The following is a 16,947-nucleotide window of genomic DNA, read 5'->3' on the forward strand; positions in this document are numbered from 1 at the left end:
GGTGCAGTGGACCCTCTCTGGCCTCTTACGTCACTTCCTTCTGCGTGCGTCTGCGGGGCTGCTGTACTGTCTGGCTGGGACGGAGGGGCTTCCACGCTAAGCAGGCGACTTTAAAAAACACATTAAATCCACAAGGAGGCGTTTTTTTTTTGTTTGTTTTTTCTCCTTTATCCGTCGAGGATTTTGGGAAATTATTTGCACTTGTATTCGAAAAAGCCATCCATCAAGCCGGAGCTCGGTGGACTTTATTCTCTAGCGGGCTCGCACACGCTTCAGTGAACCCACTGCAGCAGCAGCAACAGACCAAAGCACGTTCTCGTTGCGAGAGAAGAAAACAAGCTCCAGACCGCTAAAGCTGTGTGATCATTGACAGAGTTCAATACACACAAGCGTCAAGCGATAACTGGTGGGAGAGACTTCTGCGGCGCACCTTTCAGAGCCTCTCTTAAGAAACCGAGCAGCCGGGGGGGGGGGGGTGAAAAAAAGATACGAAATTGTTTTTTTCAAATTTGTCGCTGAAGTCGAGGTAAGAAAATAGTCAACGGGGGAGAGAACGTGCGCAAATGGCTAGCTAACTGACACGAGCTGTTAGCTCGGGAGCTATTTTTTTTTTTTTTGCTAGCTGCCTTGTTTGGTCGTAAAGCGGTCGTGGTCAGCGTCCTCGCTGCTGTCGCGCGAGCCGCCTGTCCCAAAACTGTTTGACCCCGTCGGCCGCAGTTTGAAGTGTTGTTAAAACTTGTTTCAGAGGACATACCGATGACCTGTCTCGTACTGGGAAAAGGTAACGTTAACGTTTGTTGACTTTGCGTCAGTTAAGATCGGTTAACGTTACTAACGTTACACTGGAAGGGGAAAGAGGATATGCGAACGTCACGTTCTTGTTTACGGCGGACAGCTTGTGGTCGAGCTGGGTAACGTTACGGTTTGTCAGGGGGTTTTTTTTCTCTCCTTAATCTAGACATTTATTAACTGCTCTAATCTGACGTTAACTGGGGAGCTATTTTACGTTAAGAATCGCGATTTGTGGTTTCGTGTGTTATTTCCTCAAGTGGGGCGACATCGTGACGTTAAACCACGTACCGTAATATAATATATTGTTGTGGATACCCCTATTTGTGAGATCAATAAAGGTGCAATTGGTGTAATTTGCACAAGTCCAGTGAAAAGCCGTGCTTCGTTATTATTATAATCGTCCGAAAAAGCAGTCGGTACTACTCCTGCTTTTTCAAACGAGTAGCTCGGAATGGTCATAACAAAGTCTGAAGTCGTGGGAATCCTTATCTGTTTTTATCTTTGTAAACAAAGCAGTTTAAACAGTCCTCCTGTTCTGGCGACCGTATGCACTGTATGTATTAGTCAACCCCATCACTTCCACTGAAATACTGGGAGACTCTGGTGAAATTCTAGTGGTGAAATTCTAACATAATCTGTTGATTCAGGGTCGACCCTGGATCACCAGGGCCTCTGCAAACATTCAGCAGGAGCTCTGGGCGACTATTACATTTAACAATGCAAGGCTTTGCAGACAGTTTTTTTTAATTGTTGGATCATTTGTCATATTTGATTTGGGATATAACTACCCATGTTGAGATATGTTATGACACTGAAACGCTGTTGCATGTCAGGGAGAGTTGCACGAGATGACGGAGGTATCTGGAGTTTTTTTTTGTTTTTGTTTTTTATCTAGCTTGTTGATCATGATAGTCATTATGCTAGTCCCATGTTGGCTCTCACTGTCATAAGTGTTAGATGATCCGATATGAGGTGGTGAGCTGACGTGCAGTTTTCTTTGTTGTGGCGTTGTGTTTCAAGGCGACAGAGTGCCAGAGAAGGTGAGGAATGTATTCAAGCGCAGTGTGGTGACAACACTCAGATAGGCATCAAGAGCAGTACAGAGAAACTTTCCTTTTGTTTTGAGAAATCGCTTTCCACTTTGTGTGTTTGCCAACACCTTCCTGGCTGTAGTTGTACTTCCTTTAGGCCACATTGCACATGCTTTTTTATTTTGAGGAAATTAATTGCAAACTGTGGTTTTTAAATATTTGACAAAGACTAACAGTGTCCTCCTATTAAGTATCCAACTGACATTCTGTTACTTTTAGGAAGTTGTTCTCTCAAAGCCCCCTCTCATATGAATGAATGTTGATGGTCTTTTTTGAGCTGTACATGTTAACGCTACAATTCACATTGTTTTGTATTTTAGACAGTTTGACTCTTATTATGTGTTCTGCAGTAACAGTATTTCTTTCTGTTCCTTCAGGTATTACATGATACAGTTTTTTTTGTTGGTCTGAGCCACTGTCAGTTCGCACAATATCCACAAGCCTGTCTGCAGCCCCCTCCCAACCCAGACGGTCTTCTGCCCCAGCATGAATGAAGTCAGTGTTGTGAGAGAGGGATGGCTCCAAAAGAGAGGTAAGGGGGCCTCTGGTGTTTAACGTCAATCATCAAAGTCCACATTAATATGATAGTCCATGTTAACATCTACATTTTGAGTATCAAATACTCCACCTGTAGGCTTGTAAGGTGTCTGTCAAGTTAGTTTCCTCATTAATGGAGAACAGCTGTGCTCAGCTTAATTCAGTCACTTACAATGGATTCCCATTGTTATAGTAATGTGTCAGAGTATCCATATTCACGCAGAGTCCTTAAATATCAAAATTCTCCACCTGTCTGTTTTCCAGGGGAATACATTAAAACATGGCGGCCTCGCTACTTCATCTTGAAGAGCGATGGCTCCTTCATCGGCTATAAAGAGAAGCCTGAGGTGTCCAGTGACCACAGCCTCCCACCACTCAACAACTTCTCTGTCGCAGGTCAGTTTTACCCATCTGCCGGGCAAGAGCATGTGCCAGATTAAACTTTGAGATGTTTTTTTGGTACATGTTTTGTTGTTGGTGCCTTCAATTTTTCAGTGTTGGCTAATGTTTCTCTGCCTTGTAGAATGTCAGCTCATGAAGACGGAGCGCCCAAGGCCCAACACATTTGTTATTCGTTGCCTGCAGTGGACCTCTGTTATTGAGCGCACCTTCCACGTAGACAGCAACGAGGAGAGGTAAAACACAATTCCAAGGGTTTTATTATATTACAAAGTACTGGTCTCTTTGGTTGAAAAAGACCGTGTGAAACTGTAGGTGCTGCCGTTAGTGGGCTTTAGGCCAGTACATCTGACAAACAGACATCATCAAACAAAGTCAACACTGAAACACCAGAACAATATGATTACAGCAAAATCTCTTCTTCCTCCTCCAATTTAACAACACATCTGTTCAGGAGAGGGACAGACATACTTTTTACTTTGCTGAGTTCCTTTGAGAATAGCCAAACTTCCTATAAAGTTGATCTTACTGATGAGACAACTGATTGAGTTTGAAGAAGTCCACGGTTTGTTTGATCAAAGCTTCTAAAATCTATTTTTTTTACCGAGGCAAACCTGCAATGTCAATCAAATCATGTGTCACGTAATTTGTGTTTGAACACAGCATAAACATAAATACGGATTAAAAATAACATTTAAAGGTTGAACTTGGATATGTCAACTTTGGAAAGGATTTGTGGACTTGCAAAACACTGGTTTAGTGTGACTAGAAGGTAAACATGGATGAAAAGAATATAAATGTGTTTTCAGATAGACAGAATAGTGTGCACATAGTGGAGCTAGAGTCCTAGCCTTCTGTCTCTATTGTAGATTAGATAGGATATGATTAAAGTTAGCTTTACACAAGATAATCTAATCATATATTGTAAGCAAAGAAAGACACCAGGAGCAACATTGAAGACCTTTTAATGGGCCATTGTCCAGTAAAGGCAGTGCAATCCACTTTAGTTTGCAAGAGAAGGAAAGACCATCGTGTGGAAATAGAATTTAGTGCCACATTGACCCTGATTATTAACCCCTAACCCAAGCTAGCAATCGTCATTGACTTTTGTTTTCATCAGCTCCGCCAAGCATCAAATCCCAGCAGCCCCCCGAAATCGTCCTCAACCTTCTAAATTGTGTTTGCTAGACTACCGTTTTATCCTTTTAGGATATATTTTTAGAGCAGTACTTAAGCCATCTGTATACAAAGAGTTTACAAAAATACGTTACTGCTAACTACAACGTGTACCTTCAGGCAAAATGTCTGCCAGTTCAAATGTTTACAGAATAGATTCAGAGTAATGTAGCCATGGCTTTGGTTAGATTTGATAAAGGTAATGTGTGTTTTCTTCTGGGCCAGGGAGGAATGGATGCGATCGATCCAGACTGTGGCAAACAGCCTGAAGAGTCAGCAGCACGACGAGGAGCCCATGGAGATTAAATTTGGCTCACCGAGTGACATCAGCGGCACAGAGGAGATGGAGATTGCTGTGTCCAAATCCCGCACAAAAGTGGTCAGTATTTGCACAAGCAGTGCCTGGCAGCTGAGTGTTTGCTGTGTTTGTCCAGCTAAGCTCATCTTTATTGAGTAAGTTGTTTAAACTTTAAGCCTCTTTCTCAAAGCGTATTTGGTAAGGCAACCTTAAAATGAGTGGAGGGCAACATTTCTCTGTAGGGAATTTCAATGGCTCTGTTTTTACTTGGTTTTCTGCTGGCTCTGTCATGCAGAGTAAAACAAGTAGGTAGGGATGCAGTATGTATAACAGTTATACATGCTTTTTTAAATGATTATTTGGTCATTTTATTCCTTTTTATTTGATAGTTATAGCTTTGAGAGACAGGACATGTGGGGAAAGAGAGTAAGGGGAGGGCATTCATCAAATGACGCGGGAGGGACTTGAACTAGTGACTCAGCACTTGCCCCTGTGTGGTGGGCCCCCTAACCTCTCTGCTATCTGCTCGCTGGTTCACGGGTGTAAATTTAAGGGATTAGTTCTGTAATATGAGTAGAAATGTTTAACTATTTCAGCATGCCATGTCTTACATGCACGAGAGAAGTGTACATTTCAAAGACGGGCCATCATATGTTTTATATTATATTTTTAACTCCCATCAAAACTCACAGATGTAACATTCACGCCTCCTTGTCACGGCTTACCTTTTTTCCTTCAGACCATGAGTGATTTTGACTACCTGAAGCTGCTGGGTAAAGGGACATTTGGTAAAGTGATCCTGGTGAAGGAGAAGGCCACGGGGATGTACTACGCCATGAAAATCCTCCGCAAAGAAGTCATCATTGCTAAAGTTAGTGTAAACCGCATCACAATAAAATCTTGGCTCTAAATTGGTTTGGAACAGGATTATTATCTATTTATTATGTGGTCTTGCTCTCATTGCATGTTGTGTGTGTGTGTGTGTGTGTATTCCTCTAGGATGAGGTGGCGCACACGGTTACAGAAAGCAGAGTTCTCCAAAATACGCGACATCCCTTTCTAACGGTGAGTAGCAGTTGCCCCGATTGTTTCCAAATTGAAGGGATCGTTTAATCGGTCAAATACAGACACTAATATTGGTTTTCCTTCTCTCCAGACACTAAAATATGCATTTCAAACGAATGATCGGCTGTGCTTTGTGATGGAGTATGCAAATGGTGGAGAAGTAAGTTTTTCCCTCTTTTTCATCTGGCCTACAATTGTGTGGATAGACCTGGATGACCTTTTGGAAGATGGCTAATTGCAGTAGCAGGGGTGTAAAAAAGAAACCTAACACCTTGTGATGCATCCATTTAAGGCAGCTCTCACACCTCGCATGTTCGGTCCGGTTAAAATAGACCCCTCGTGCATTTGTCTGGTTAGTGTGAATTATTTGGGCTGGTGTGAAAGCTGTCAGTCGAACCTCGGAGGGGACCAAACAACTGGACCAAGACAACACACTCATCATTTCAAAAGCTAAATTACTTTTAAATGTATCTTATGATCATGTATGGTTCAGAAAGTGATCATACAATTGATCTATAAAAGCCAAATATATATATATATATATATATATATATATATATATATATATATATATATATATATATATATATATATATATATATATATATATATATATGTGTGTGTGTGTGTAAATCCATTGGTAGCCATAGTAACGCATATGACATAGCGATCCCTCAATAATACCTCCTGGAAAATTGCGAGATTCCTCTTTCTTTTTGTCCCGTTAGTCACCATAACTTTTGTTTGATATACTAATAATGCTTGTAATCAGTTATTTCCTCATGAGCTCTTTCTCACACTAAATGACCTTAAAAATGACCACAAAGAATAAGTAACAAAACAAAGATTTGTTAAAATCAAGTATATTTTAAGGCACATGAGGAATTGTTCTGTCCCTTATTCCTGTGTCTAATCTTTCACTCCTTTTCAGCTCTTCTTTCACTTATCGCGGGACAGAGTGTTCACAGAAGACAGAGCCAGATTCTATGGTGCAGAAATAGTGTCCGCACTGGAGTACCTACACTCACGCAATGTAGTTTACAGGGATTTAAAGGTAAATCGTCTGCTTTTTTTGTTGTTGTAAATAAGCTGGCAGGATGTTCCTTGAGTTGCTTTTAACCCTAGATTGTCTTTTCCTGCACAGCTGGAGAACCTCATGTTAGACAAGGACGGCCACATAAAGATAACGGACTTTGGGCTGTGTAAAGAGGGGATCACAGACGGGGCCACCATGAAAACCTTCTGTGGAACTCCGGAGTACCTGGCACCAGAGGTAACTCCACGATGACATCACTATGTTGTGTGACCAGGATTATGTAAATAAGTACTGACACTAAAGGGCTTTGATAGGTTGGTAGTTTCACGTCTGAACATTTTGTAGTCCTGCATCAATATTGTGATTATGAGACTAAATATCGTCTTAGGTGTTGGTATATATCGTACTATGGACACTCTTTTCATTCCTACCCGGTCAGGTGCTAGAAGACAATGACTACGGCCGAGCGGTGGACTGGTGGGGGCTGGGCGTGGTCATGTATGAGATGATGTGCGGTCGGTTGCCCTTCTACAACCAGGACCACGAGCGTCTCTTTGAACTGATTCTCATGGAGGAGATCCGCTTCCCCAAGAACCTGGCTCCCGAAGCCAAGGCCCTGCTGGCCGGCCTGCTCAAAAAGGATCCCAAACAAAGGTTTGTGGTTTGTAGCCGTTCGTTGTTGTTGTTGTTGTTGTTGTTGTTGTTGTTCTCCCTCGCCAGCAATAGCCGGGGCCAGAGGCATTATGTTTTCGGGTTGTTCGTCCTTCCTTGCCATCGTCTCTCAGGACCACCTTGAAGGAATTTCTCCAAATTTGGCACAAAGGTCTCATGGGTCAACTGATTAGAATTTAAGAGGTTAAAGGTCAAGGTTACTGTGACTTCACAAAGGAATTAATATCCTAATTATGACAATACAACACAAAAGGGAAACAAAAAAACAGGCGATAATTCTAGTTTCACTATGTACCTTAACAATCAGGCCCTAATGTAGTAAATACATGAAGGGTCATTGGGATCCAAAAAAGGACACGATCGTGTAACAATGGTGGCAAGTCTCACTAATTCTAACTCAGTGGTTGAAAGGTTGAAAATAGAAATGATCCCCAAAGATACTTTTTGCAGATATTTTACCTAAATAAAAGCATGTGTTTTATGTTTTTGTAAGGATAAAAGAACATTTCACTGTATCGAGCAGCTTTTCAAAATGTTACTAAATTACAGCCAACATATATCTTTCGCATTGTTGTACTGCAAACGCTGATCTATAATAAGCTAATGTCGTACTGATGTTTAACTTTATATTAAATAATCTCCAGCTGATTTCCATCTTTTTGTTTTGTTATTTTCAAGCTTGCATTGAAATATTTCTTATTGCACGCACAGCAACATCCAAAAACTCCCCAAACTATTCTGCAATTGTAGGAAAATGTTTTAATATTGAACACAAACGCCTTCTCTTTACTGTGGAAATATGGCTGGTCATAACTGGATCCTGAAGATGCAGCAGTAAAGATGAACATGTTCTTCCTGGGTCTTTTCACCATGTCTGTAGCACTTGATTAGTTTTCTGAATCCTCCACTGTGCTCGAGGGCACGACATATTCAGCTATAAAATAAGTAACCCCATTATTAAGCCGTTGTTCTTTTTTTAAATTTGTTTTGGTCCAGGCTATTGGCCATAAACAAGGACATAATTGATTGTTTTGGTCGATCCCTAGTGTTTCTGAGAACAGTCAAAGAGCTGCTAATATTAGTACATTGAGCACTGCCTGGCTTACCAAAACACGCACCTGTTAGCAGTAAGGAAATGAGGACTACATTGGTCTAAAATTGGTAAATGCAAGTCAGAAGGGAACAACACAACATAAGCGCTTGTGTTTGCACAATTATCTGCCGAAAGAAAAGGTAGCTGGTGAGTGGATGGCGGTGATGATGATGACAGCAATTTTAATTTTTTTCCAGGCTTGGAGGCGGACCAGACGATGCCAAAGAAGTGATGAGCCACAAGTTCTTCACCTCCATCAACTGGCAGGATGTTCTTGAAATAAAGGTGAGGTACTGGGAATGCACATTGTATTTAAAATGAGATGTCCACAATGTAAACTGACTAATGTCTTTCTCCTCCTCAGCTTATTCCACCCTTCAAGCCCCAGGTGACATCGGAGACGGACACGCGTTACTTCGATGATGAGTTCACAGCACAAACCATAACGATAACTCCCCCTGACAAGTGTAAGTATGACAACCGCTGCCGTTATTGTGCTTTAAGTTTGTATTTACAAAAAGAGGTTTTACACGTTTGTGTATCTGAATGTATAATATCATATATTTTTCTCCTTCCTTTTACTCCAGATGACAGTTTAGATGCAGAAGATTCAGATCAGCGCACGCACTTCCCTCAGTTCTCCTACTCTGCCAGCATACGGGAATGATCACTGAGACTCATGAACACGCAGGCAGGCTAACACACGATCACAACCCCACACACACACACACACACACACACACACACTTGCACTGCTGGGCAACGACACAAACAAAAACTGGCACAAGACACATTTTCATTCAGTCTTTAACGCACGTACACACACACACACACACACACACGGTCACACACACGCACACACATATCCTGGCTATTCAGACAAGGCAGGGATCATTGAGTATGAGATGAACACGGGCCGTGAATGATTGACTGGCAGCTTTGTGTCTGTGCGTCCTCTCAGGGTTGGCTTCAGGCTTTTCCTGCAGGACCTCTGCTGCACTACACTGGGGTACCACATCAAAGCCTTGACCCTTTGAAAACCAGGTTATGCCAGCAAGTACCACCTCTTTACCAGCTGTACCCATTACACACACATATACACCAACCCATGCATAGACTGCATATATATACACGCAAATGTACTTGATAGAATTTTTAAAAGCATAATCAAAATTAGGAAAATAGAAAAGATTTGGGGGGGGAGACAAGATTGTTACATCGATTGTTACGGTTTTAAATGTCAAGCCATATTTCTGCATTTTTATGTGATTTCCTTTTTTTTTTTTTTTTTTTTTTTTTAACAAGTGCTCTTTCTGGAACTTGCTGTTACAAATCAAGTGTGGGACTGTTCCTACAGTAGGGGGATCTGGGGGAGGGGGAGGGTTGCCATTTCTGTGTTTGCACTGCACGTGTGTGTGTGTGCGCGCGTGTGTGTGTAAGCGAGTGAATGTGAGTGAGTGAGTGTGTGTGTGTGTGTGTGTGTGTGTGTGTGTGTGTGCGCATATGAGTGCAGGAGAGGATGTATGAACAACCATTTTGATTCTCAACCATCCATTTGTGTCGTTTTTTTCATACATGTTTGTAAAATCTGAACTATTGCTGGAATATCGACGAGAGGACACTACACAACACACTCAATGGCCTTTTTTTAAAGGGAACGAGGATGTAATTTATGATTGCCGTGACCAGTTGGCGCTAAAGACTCAGTCAGGAATAGAAACTGGGATCTCTTGCATGGCTAACCTTTGCTTTAAGAGCTGCATTAATTAATTAAAAGTGATGCAGCTGTCGGGTTCATAGAGTCCAGGCTGACTTACCGACCAACTGGCTGCTGGTTGGAGGTGTAAGAGTACGTTTTCATTAAGGCCAGTCCCTACGTGTTAAAGAGAGGAAGGAAAGAGGAGAATAGAGATAGACGCTTCTCCACAGACCAATGTAGACGCACACAGCCATCCGCTGTCCTCGATACAGTAATTCTCGCTCTTTAGCTGAAGAGTTAGGCACCAATCTTTTTGTTCATTTTTCTATTTGTAATATCAGTGTAAGTTTTTAAAGATTCTTTATTTTATTTTTTTTTGTGGAAAGTTCCCATATTTAAAGAATGAGAGTTCAATCGTTGTTGAGTCTTTTATAATGAGGCCAAAAATTGACTGACTTGGTGGACGTTTAACACTTCAAATGATTCCACACATGTTTAGGACCTTTTTTTTTTTTTTTTTTTTTTGTTTGTGTGTGTGTTTTCTGTAATGCTGTGTTGACATCACTTCATGTCTGGAGCAAACAGTCTGCAGGTTTACAATCCAATTAAATGCTGCACGAGCTGGTCGACCAACCTTCAACCTGCAGACAGGGGGAACGAATCAAAACATCAGCGGATGCATCGTTAAGTTGAAATGAAAATCTGCATACTGGGGAGTCATGGCGGCTCGTGGCGCCGCAGATGAGTGCTCATAGTGACGACAGCGCTTTCTGTCCCATATTGCTGGAAGAGATGTCGGCGGCTCTTTGAGCTTTCACGAAAGGAACATCAAGGTCTTTTTGTTTTGTCATTGTTTTTGTTTGTTGATTTTTATCCTTTTCTTTGTCCATCTATTTCTCAAATTTTCAAAGACGCATTGTCTTTTTTTTAAGTATACATTATATAAAAATTATATATTAAAAGTTTTAAAATGGCTTTCTTTTTTGATTTACTTTTCTTCATTTCATTGGATGAATGCTTTATTTAGCTTAGATGGCAACTCCGTAATGTGATTTTGAATGGGCAGCTGGTTTTGGGTTTGCATTATCACGTCCCTTCGGCTGAGCTGAATACACACTTCTTAATTTGCAGAGCATATAGAAGGGAAATATTATTAAGGAAAATGAACATCATTTGATCATTCTTTTTGAGACTAGAGAGAAAATAGTCCCTATGCAGTTTGAACTTTACTACATTTTTGCAGAATCCATTTGAAAGTTTTGCTCTTTTTTTTTAAACTATTGTCCAGATAATGCTTAAACAAAGTAAACAAGACCCATCCTTTGATACTTATGGCATGATTGAGAATAATTAAATTGATCCTATTCTAAGGTTTAAAGTTGTTTTTTTGCAGAACCCTCATTGCGCATTCTCCGAGATACCCCCCCCTCCTCCCCATGTCTCACATTCATTTGTTTTTGTTACGTTTGTGTGAGTGACAGACTGTGACAGTGAGAAGTTTGAGTGAAAGTTGGAAGGAGGACACAGAAAAGCAGCAGGTGTTTGACACGTCGTTGGGCAGCAGGTGGGCCCCAGTTCCTGCGGGTGAGGATGAGGATGTGATCAAATGGCTTTGAGTTACAGTTCACAACTCCAGCACCTCTTCTCACTGGCTCAGGCACAGCCGTCATGCTCTAGCCTAGTGTCCTGCTTTGGAAACGGCAGGAATCGGACATCAGAACCACTGCACTGATGGACTCCACTGTGGATTTGCCTTCATTGCTATCATGGCCATAAGGGGGTGCTGCTGAACTTTTTTAATATTGGTTGTGAAGCCATACTCTGAACCTCGCTGCTGGCCACGCTTTAAGCAAGCTTTTAGCTTCGCAGCTGAACATGCAAGTTAATACCCCTGACCTCTCCTGTAGGCAAACACGGGCACAAGTGCCTCCTCACTATTGTGTAAATACCAAAAAAATAAATAAAAATAGCTTGATGGTGAATGCAGCATTCGTAGAGGTGGAGGACTGCAGCTTAGTAGTATTTGATTTGCAGCTTTACAATGGTTACCTTGCTTCTCTGTATATTTGAATGTGATCAACAGTCACGAATGTCACACCTGATGCAGATGTAACAAGATTTCTTCTTTTTGTTTTGCTTGTTGCTGTTAGTTGAGGCTCAGAGGGCAAAAGAAAAAAAGCAATCTTTAAGCAGAGGTCATTGTCCTGGTAGACAGTTTCAGCCCTCCTTTGCAAGACTTTACAATGTAACGGGTGAGACCTGCTACACAATTGTAGCTTATAACATTTGCAACTATAATGTGCCAGTAAAAAAAATTTGCTGAATAAAGCTGCGTGTGTGTGTTTGTGTTTTATTACAGTGTACACCTGCAGGAGGGCCCCAATATTTAGTAATGCTTAGCTTAGCAGTATTTAATGTAATATGACCAGGGAGCGTTAAGAGAGGTGTCACGCGGCGTGTCATTGGGGTACAATAATGCCGCTCGAGCGTCTCCAAAATGTGCATCCAGAGAGCACCTGAGTGGACACCGTCCCTTTTATTTGTAGCTCTGTCAACAAAGCAGCTCTAGTTACATTGTGCACGTGCACAAGACCATGTCCCAGCCTTCATTCAATAGCCTTGACCAATTAGCCAAACCATTGAGGGCAAAGAGGGCATTGCCTGGAAGTGTTGTCAGGAAATTAGAGGGTTTTAACTTTTTTGACAAACATTACATAAGTTCAACATGATTGTTTAATTGTTATTAAAAAATATGTTGTACAAAAACACACATTAAAATAACAAGAATTGGTATTTCTCCACCAGAATCAAACTCCAGTCATTGTGGGAAATGGTTATGTGGGTACAATTTTCAAACAGTCTATATTAGCAATTAAATTAATGTAGACGTTGTTGGAGGAAACCAGGCTTTTTGGATCAATAGTCCATTTTTTTGTTTAAAATAAATGTATTAATGCACTCTTCACCCAAACACCCATGTGTGCAGCCCTGATCATTCAATAACATACCAGAGCCAGTTACCACATAAGTCTCCTATGGAGTGTTTCCTGTACACTTATTTAATGTCCAGCTACTGAATATTGTGATTCATGTCTGGTTCACACTTTTGGTGATTTAAAAAATAAAACGTGGTATATTTTTTTCAAAACGTCGACCGGAAGTCCCGATCCTAACCCGTTCACCATTGACACCGGTGGTGTCCGCACCCCAATCAGCGTGGCCCACCTGCCCGTCTTTATTAGCGGCTACCTGTGCGGCACGGCTGCCCTCTCTGCTCCAGGCCTCCGCCGACACCCGTGGATAAGTAGCTGCAGCGGCCCGGCTCGGGAACTCTGTCTCCGGCTGTGATCATGGCCAGGACCGGTTTCTGCGACTCCAAGACCCTGCTGGACTTACACAAGAAGGTGAGCATCGGTGGGCCCAACAGACCCAAACTTAATCAATATGTCCGAGGAAGATAACAACAACAAAATATTTAAAAAATAAGGTTTAGGCACTTAGTGCTGCTCTAGTCTAACTATTGATTTGGGAGATAACTCGTTAATTAAATCATGTTCTCATCAATGAACCTTTTCCCAAGGAAACGTGTCACACTTTTTTTGTATTTTTTTTTATATCAATATGATTTGCTTACCGTTTCTCCAGCCCTACATACAGGCCTGCTCCATGTTTATGTTTAGATTGCTTCCCCTGTCATGATCCCAGGTGTCACAGATTAGATGGTTGGAGTAGAAGTGTATGACTGTTAATGAGCGAACCACCCTTTTGAGCACATTCATTTTGTGGCGTTACTTTCTCCTCTGATGACTAATGTTCTGCAGTCATTATGAAAGACATCAAAATGTGGGTTCACCATGATCACGTCGGTCTTGATAAGACTTTCTGTCGTCCCTGCAGGCGGACGAGAGGCGAGCCCCATTAAGAACTTGGTCCAATGCCTGCGGGCCCATAGATCGCTGGCAGCCTGTAGAAGTGGAAGAGCCCAGGTTGGCCCCTGTCAAAACGGAGCCAGAGCGCAGATGGGTACGTCATCTTTTCCTGCTCGGTATCGACACCCAACACACTCTACAGTTCTCTGGCTCCTTGTTATACCTTTATGTTCCCAGCATATTATTGTCTTCAATGACTAACCTGGCCTTTGTTGCAATAGAAGCTACTAAATGTAATCTCGTCTCGATGTGAGAAGTTCCGATCACTGTCAACCGATGTGGTTCAGGGCATCAGAAAAGAGTGTCAAGTCTTTTTTATTTTTATTTTCTCTCTCTCGTGATCATAACAGTCCCACTTCCAAGTGTGTGTAAGGCGTTGTCTTTTTGCAGGAAAGGAGGTTATCGACACAAACGAGCGACTGCATCATCATGGGCTTCCATGAAGACAGCTTAACAGGCTCAGCAGGTAGTGTAATCCATCCCAAAGATTTTCTGAATAATGTTCACCTCAGAGTCTCATCGGAATGACAGTAGCTGTTAAATAATGGCTTGTTTGACTCATGTTGTTAAAATGCAAGCAGACAATTTTGCTGACCGAAATTTGGATTTCCATGCTCCAATGGTTACTTTTATCATGTAAAATAAATTAAAAAATGTACTTTCACGTTGCCTTTCTCCTCCCCCGTCCTCCTTTTCCATCCTTTTGGAGCAGATGGGTGTGCGGAGGAGACGGTGCTTCTGTACCATCACGGGGTGCAGGGTCTTCAGAGCCTACAGGCGCTGGTGCCCAGCTTGCTGCGCCACGAGGTGGAGACGGCACTGGAGAAACTGGACCTCATATGGGACCGAGGGTACGCTTGGGACGTGTTCTTGGACATGATGGTGAGTGGGAATCGTATCATTGAGGGGCAGATTGGCACGAAAAAAAAACACGAGTCCCACTGAAGCTCTTTAAATATTTAGCGTGTGCCTCCTGTTTTCACCCTGCAGAGAACTCAGACACAAAACCCTTTTCCCAACGCGGACATTCCGCGGCATTTCACCGATTCCACTCGGTCTGTCTTGGTAGACTGGCTCATTCAAGTACATGTAAGTTCCTCGCTGAAGATGGAGGGTTTCCTCTTCCTCAAAACAAAGCTGGTCTTGCTTTAAAAAAAAAAAAAAATGTATTTAAGGTCATATGCTCATTGCATGTTGTGGCAAACCTGAAGCAAAAGGATTGCTATTGTTCTTTCTTGGTTGTCAAAAGCAATAAACAAAGTTAGATGGCCTGTCAGTGGGGGAAGAAGAAAGTTAAGTATTGAGTCACAGCTGGTTCTTAGCTTACCATAAAGACGGTACCCTGACTCTGACCAGCACCTCCCTAAAGTGCGACAATCCGTACAAGAAAAGGTGAATTGTGGCTGGTGTATTTCCTACCAGGAGATGATGCATTTTCAGGAAGAGACCCTCTATCTGGCCATACACCTCCTCAACCGCTCCGTGCGTGAGATCAAGGTCACCACGGTGAACCTGCAGCTCCTCGGCATGGTCTGCCTCTTCCTCGCTGCAAAGAAGGAAGAGTGTCTCCTGCCCGAGGTAAGCCGGCTCTGCCCTCCCCAACTATAAAGCTACACGGACCGAGACTGAATGTAGTAATGAGTAACAATCGAACCCCATTCTCCTCCTTTTTTGTTGTGCTTCTTCCTTCAGGTGTCTGGACTCTGCTACTTGATGGACCACACCTACACGAAGCATCAGCTGCTGCGAATGGAGCGCAGGGTCCTCTTGGGGCTCAAGTTCGATTTGTCCTACTGCCCCCCTCTGCTCTTCCTCCTCCTCCTTGCCTCGGTTGCTCGCTGCAGTCCCAAGGTAGATCTGTACCTCTCTTTTGTTCTTTTTGTCCGGTTGCTCATGCTGAGGTTACTTTCCAGTGGGCGGAGGTATGAAGTGTCCTCTGTGCCACCAGGCGGTGTGGATGGCCCGGTATCTGCTGGAGCTGTCTCTCCTGGAGAGCCAGTGTGTGGAGTTTCTGCCCGTGCAGCTGGCAGGAGCGGCCCTCTGCGTGTCCCGCCAAGTCCTGCAGGAGCCCCCGACACCAGGAGGGGATGCGGCCTGGTGTCTGGCCTCCAGTATCCATGTCGGCAGGTGTGTCTTGATTTTATAAGATGATCCACCGTAACTTTGAAAAGCATTTACCCGGGGCATCATCATGTATGCAAAAACGTACCAGGTGTTTAATAAGAGTCAGCATTCAGTGGACCTGTTGTGTTTTTCAGTGAGTCCTCCATGCTGAGGATCATGCACATCCTGGCCCACGCCGCAGCCAAGGCCCACACCCGAGAGACCTGCGCTACTTTTATCAAATTCTCCTCCCCAGAGACCATGCATGTCAGCAGGCACCCGGGTCTAAAGAACGACGCAGGTCTGCTGGGTGTATGCACTTGACATTCCCGATTCCCAGAAACGTAAATATATGCCAACGCGTCAAAGTGGAGACGCTGGACCAGTATCGCTTGAGGACTTGACGCCGGTGCAGCCCAGGCCTCTGACCGAGCCTGGATATACTTTGCTGTGGATCCTGAAGAGTTACCGTGGACTTGGGGTGAGGAAGAAGTGTGAAAGATGTTGATGCCAAACATCCGTTTGACAAAAAGGACTGTATGCACTTTGCATGTATGTGATTTAGCTAACCCAGTGGCACTCCTGTTTTATGATCTTATCTTGCAGCCGATTTAGAAAATATTTGAATTGTATTCATTGCGTCCTTGTCGTTTTGTGAAGAGGACGTGGGCTGTCTATCAAGTTATTATGAAAATTTTAATGTAAAAATAAAGTGTCTGCTGCAAAGTTTAAAAGTTTCAGCTGTTTTTTGTATATATTTTTTTTTTATTATTTTGTCCACAAACTGCAACGTAGTGCAGTTCTACGTGACAACGGCGCCCCCTACTGGCTGCATTGGTTGGCAGTTCCTGCTCACATGTGCAATCGCACTGACACAGCTGACTGGCTCAAAGGAGGCGCTTTGGAGAATGCCGGACGGCTGCTGCTGCAGCACATATCGAGAGTATCCGACGCCGTAGATATTGTGTAACTGCGTGTCTGTCACCTCCTCAGTTACATTGGCTTTCGACAGTCATGTGTATGCAGGCTCGTTCCAGCAAGCGGCAATGGGTTTGTT

At 42.9% G+C, this 16,947-nt stretch overlaps 2 protein-coding genes across 5 annotated transcripts; both read left to right on the forward strand.

The window, feature by feature from the left end:
* Positions 1–50: 50 nt before the first annotated feature.
* Positions 51–10,832, forward strand: akt2 (v-akt murine thymoma viral oncogene homolog 2). Of its 4 annotated transcripts, XM_034547902.1 has the most exons (15): positions 51–526; positions 2,261–2,415; positions 2,685–2,816; positions 2,944–3,055; positions 4,221–4,374; positions 5,033–5,164; positions 5,293–5,358; positions 5,450–5,518; positions 6,290–6,412; positions 6,503–6,631; positions 6,834–7,048; positions 8,357–8,444; positions 8,524–8,626; positions 8,747–8,850; positions 9,121–10,832. In XM_034547902.1, the coding sequence occupies exons 2-14, from the start codon at positions 2,370–2,372 to the stop codon at positions 8,824–8,826; spliced, it is 1,449 nt and encodes a 482-aa protein (XP_034403793.1). In that variant the 5' UTR covers positions 51–526; positions 2,261–2,369; the 3' UTR covers positions 8,827–8,850; positions 9,121–10,832. The 4 variants fall into 4 exon arrangements, with proteins under 4 accessions (XP_034403793.1, XP_034403791.1, XP_034403790.1 ...); XM_034547900.1 differs by lacking the exon at positions 51–526 and adding an exon at positions 540–781 and having other exon boundaries at positions 8,747–10,832; XM_034547899.1 differs by lacking the exon at positions 51–526 and adding an exon at positions 788–922 and having other exon boundaries at positions 8,747–10,832.
* A 2,322-nt stretch (positions 10,833–13,154) lies between these two features.
* Positions 13,155–16,449, forward strand: ccnp (cyclin P). The gene is made up of 9 exons (XM_034548931.1): positions 13,155–13,262; positions 13,756–13,881; positions 14,178–14,263; positions 14,495–14,669; positions 14,778–14,876; positions 15,210–15,365; positions 15,480–15,638; positions 15,736–15,914; positions 16,046–16,449. Exons 1-9 carry the CDS (start codon positions 13,209–13,211, stop codon positions 16,212–16,214), a joined length of 1,203 nt encoding a protein of 400 aa, XP_034404822.1. The 5' UTR covers positions 13,155–13,208; the 3' UTR covers positions 16,215–16,449.
* Positions 16,450–16,947: the final 498 nt, after the last annotated feature.

Source organism: Cyclopterus lumpus, chromosome 13 (genome assembly GCF_009769545.1).
Source record: "Cyclopterus lumpus isolate fCycLum1 chromosome 13, fCycLum1.pri, whole genome shotgun sequence".
NCBI classification, from domain to species: Eukaryota; Metazoa; Chordata; class Actinopteri; order Perciformes; family Cyclopteridae; genus Cyclopterus; species Cyclopterus lumpus.

Excerpts from the sequence above, each read along its gene's own strand:
- ccnp (XM_034548931.1), top strand. The coding sequence starts at position 13,209 with ATGGCCAGGACCGGTTTCTGCGACTCCAAGACCCTGCTGGACTTACAC. Across the intron at positions 14,264-14,494 it reads GGCTCAGCAGGTAGTGTAAT|AGCAGATGGGTGTGCGGAGG; the intron begins CCATCCCAAAGA and ends CCATCCTTTTGG. Across the intron at positions 15,639-15,735 it reads TTGCTCGCTGCAGTCCCAAG|GCGGTGTGGATGGCCCGGTA; the intron begins GTAGATCTGTAC and ends CTGTGCCACCAG.
- akt2 (XM_034547902.1), top strand. The coding sequence starts at position 2,370 with ATGAATGAAGTCAGTGTTGTGAGAGAGGGATGGCTCCAAAAGAGAG. Across the intron at positions 3,056-4,220 it reads GTAGACAGCAACGAGGAGAG|GGAGGAATGGATGCGATCGA; the intron begins GTAAAACACAAT and ends CTTCTGGGCCAG. Across the intron at positions 5,165-5,292 it reads AAGAAGTCATCATTGCTAAA|GATGAGGTGGCGCACACGGT; the intron begins GTTAGTGTAAAC and ends GTATTCCTCTAG.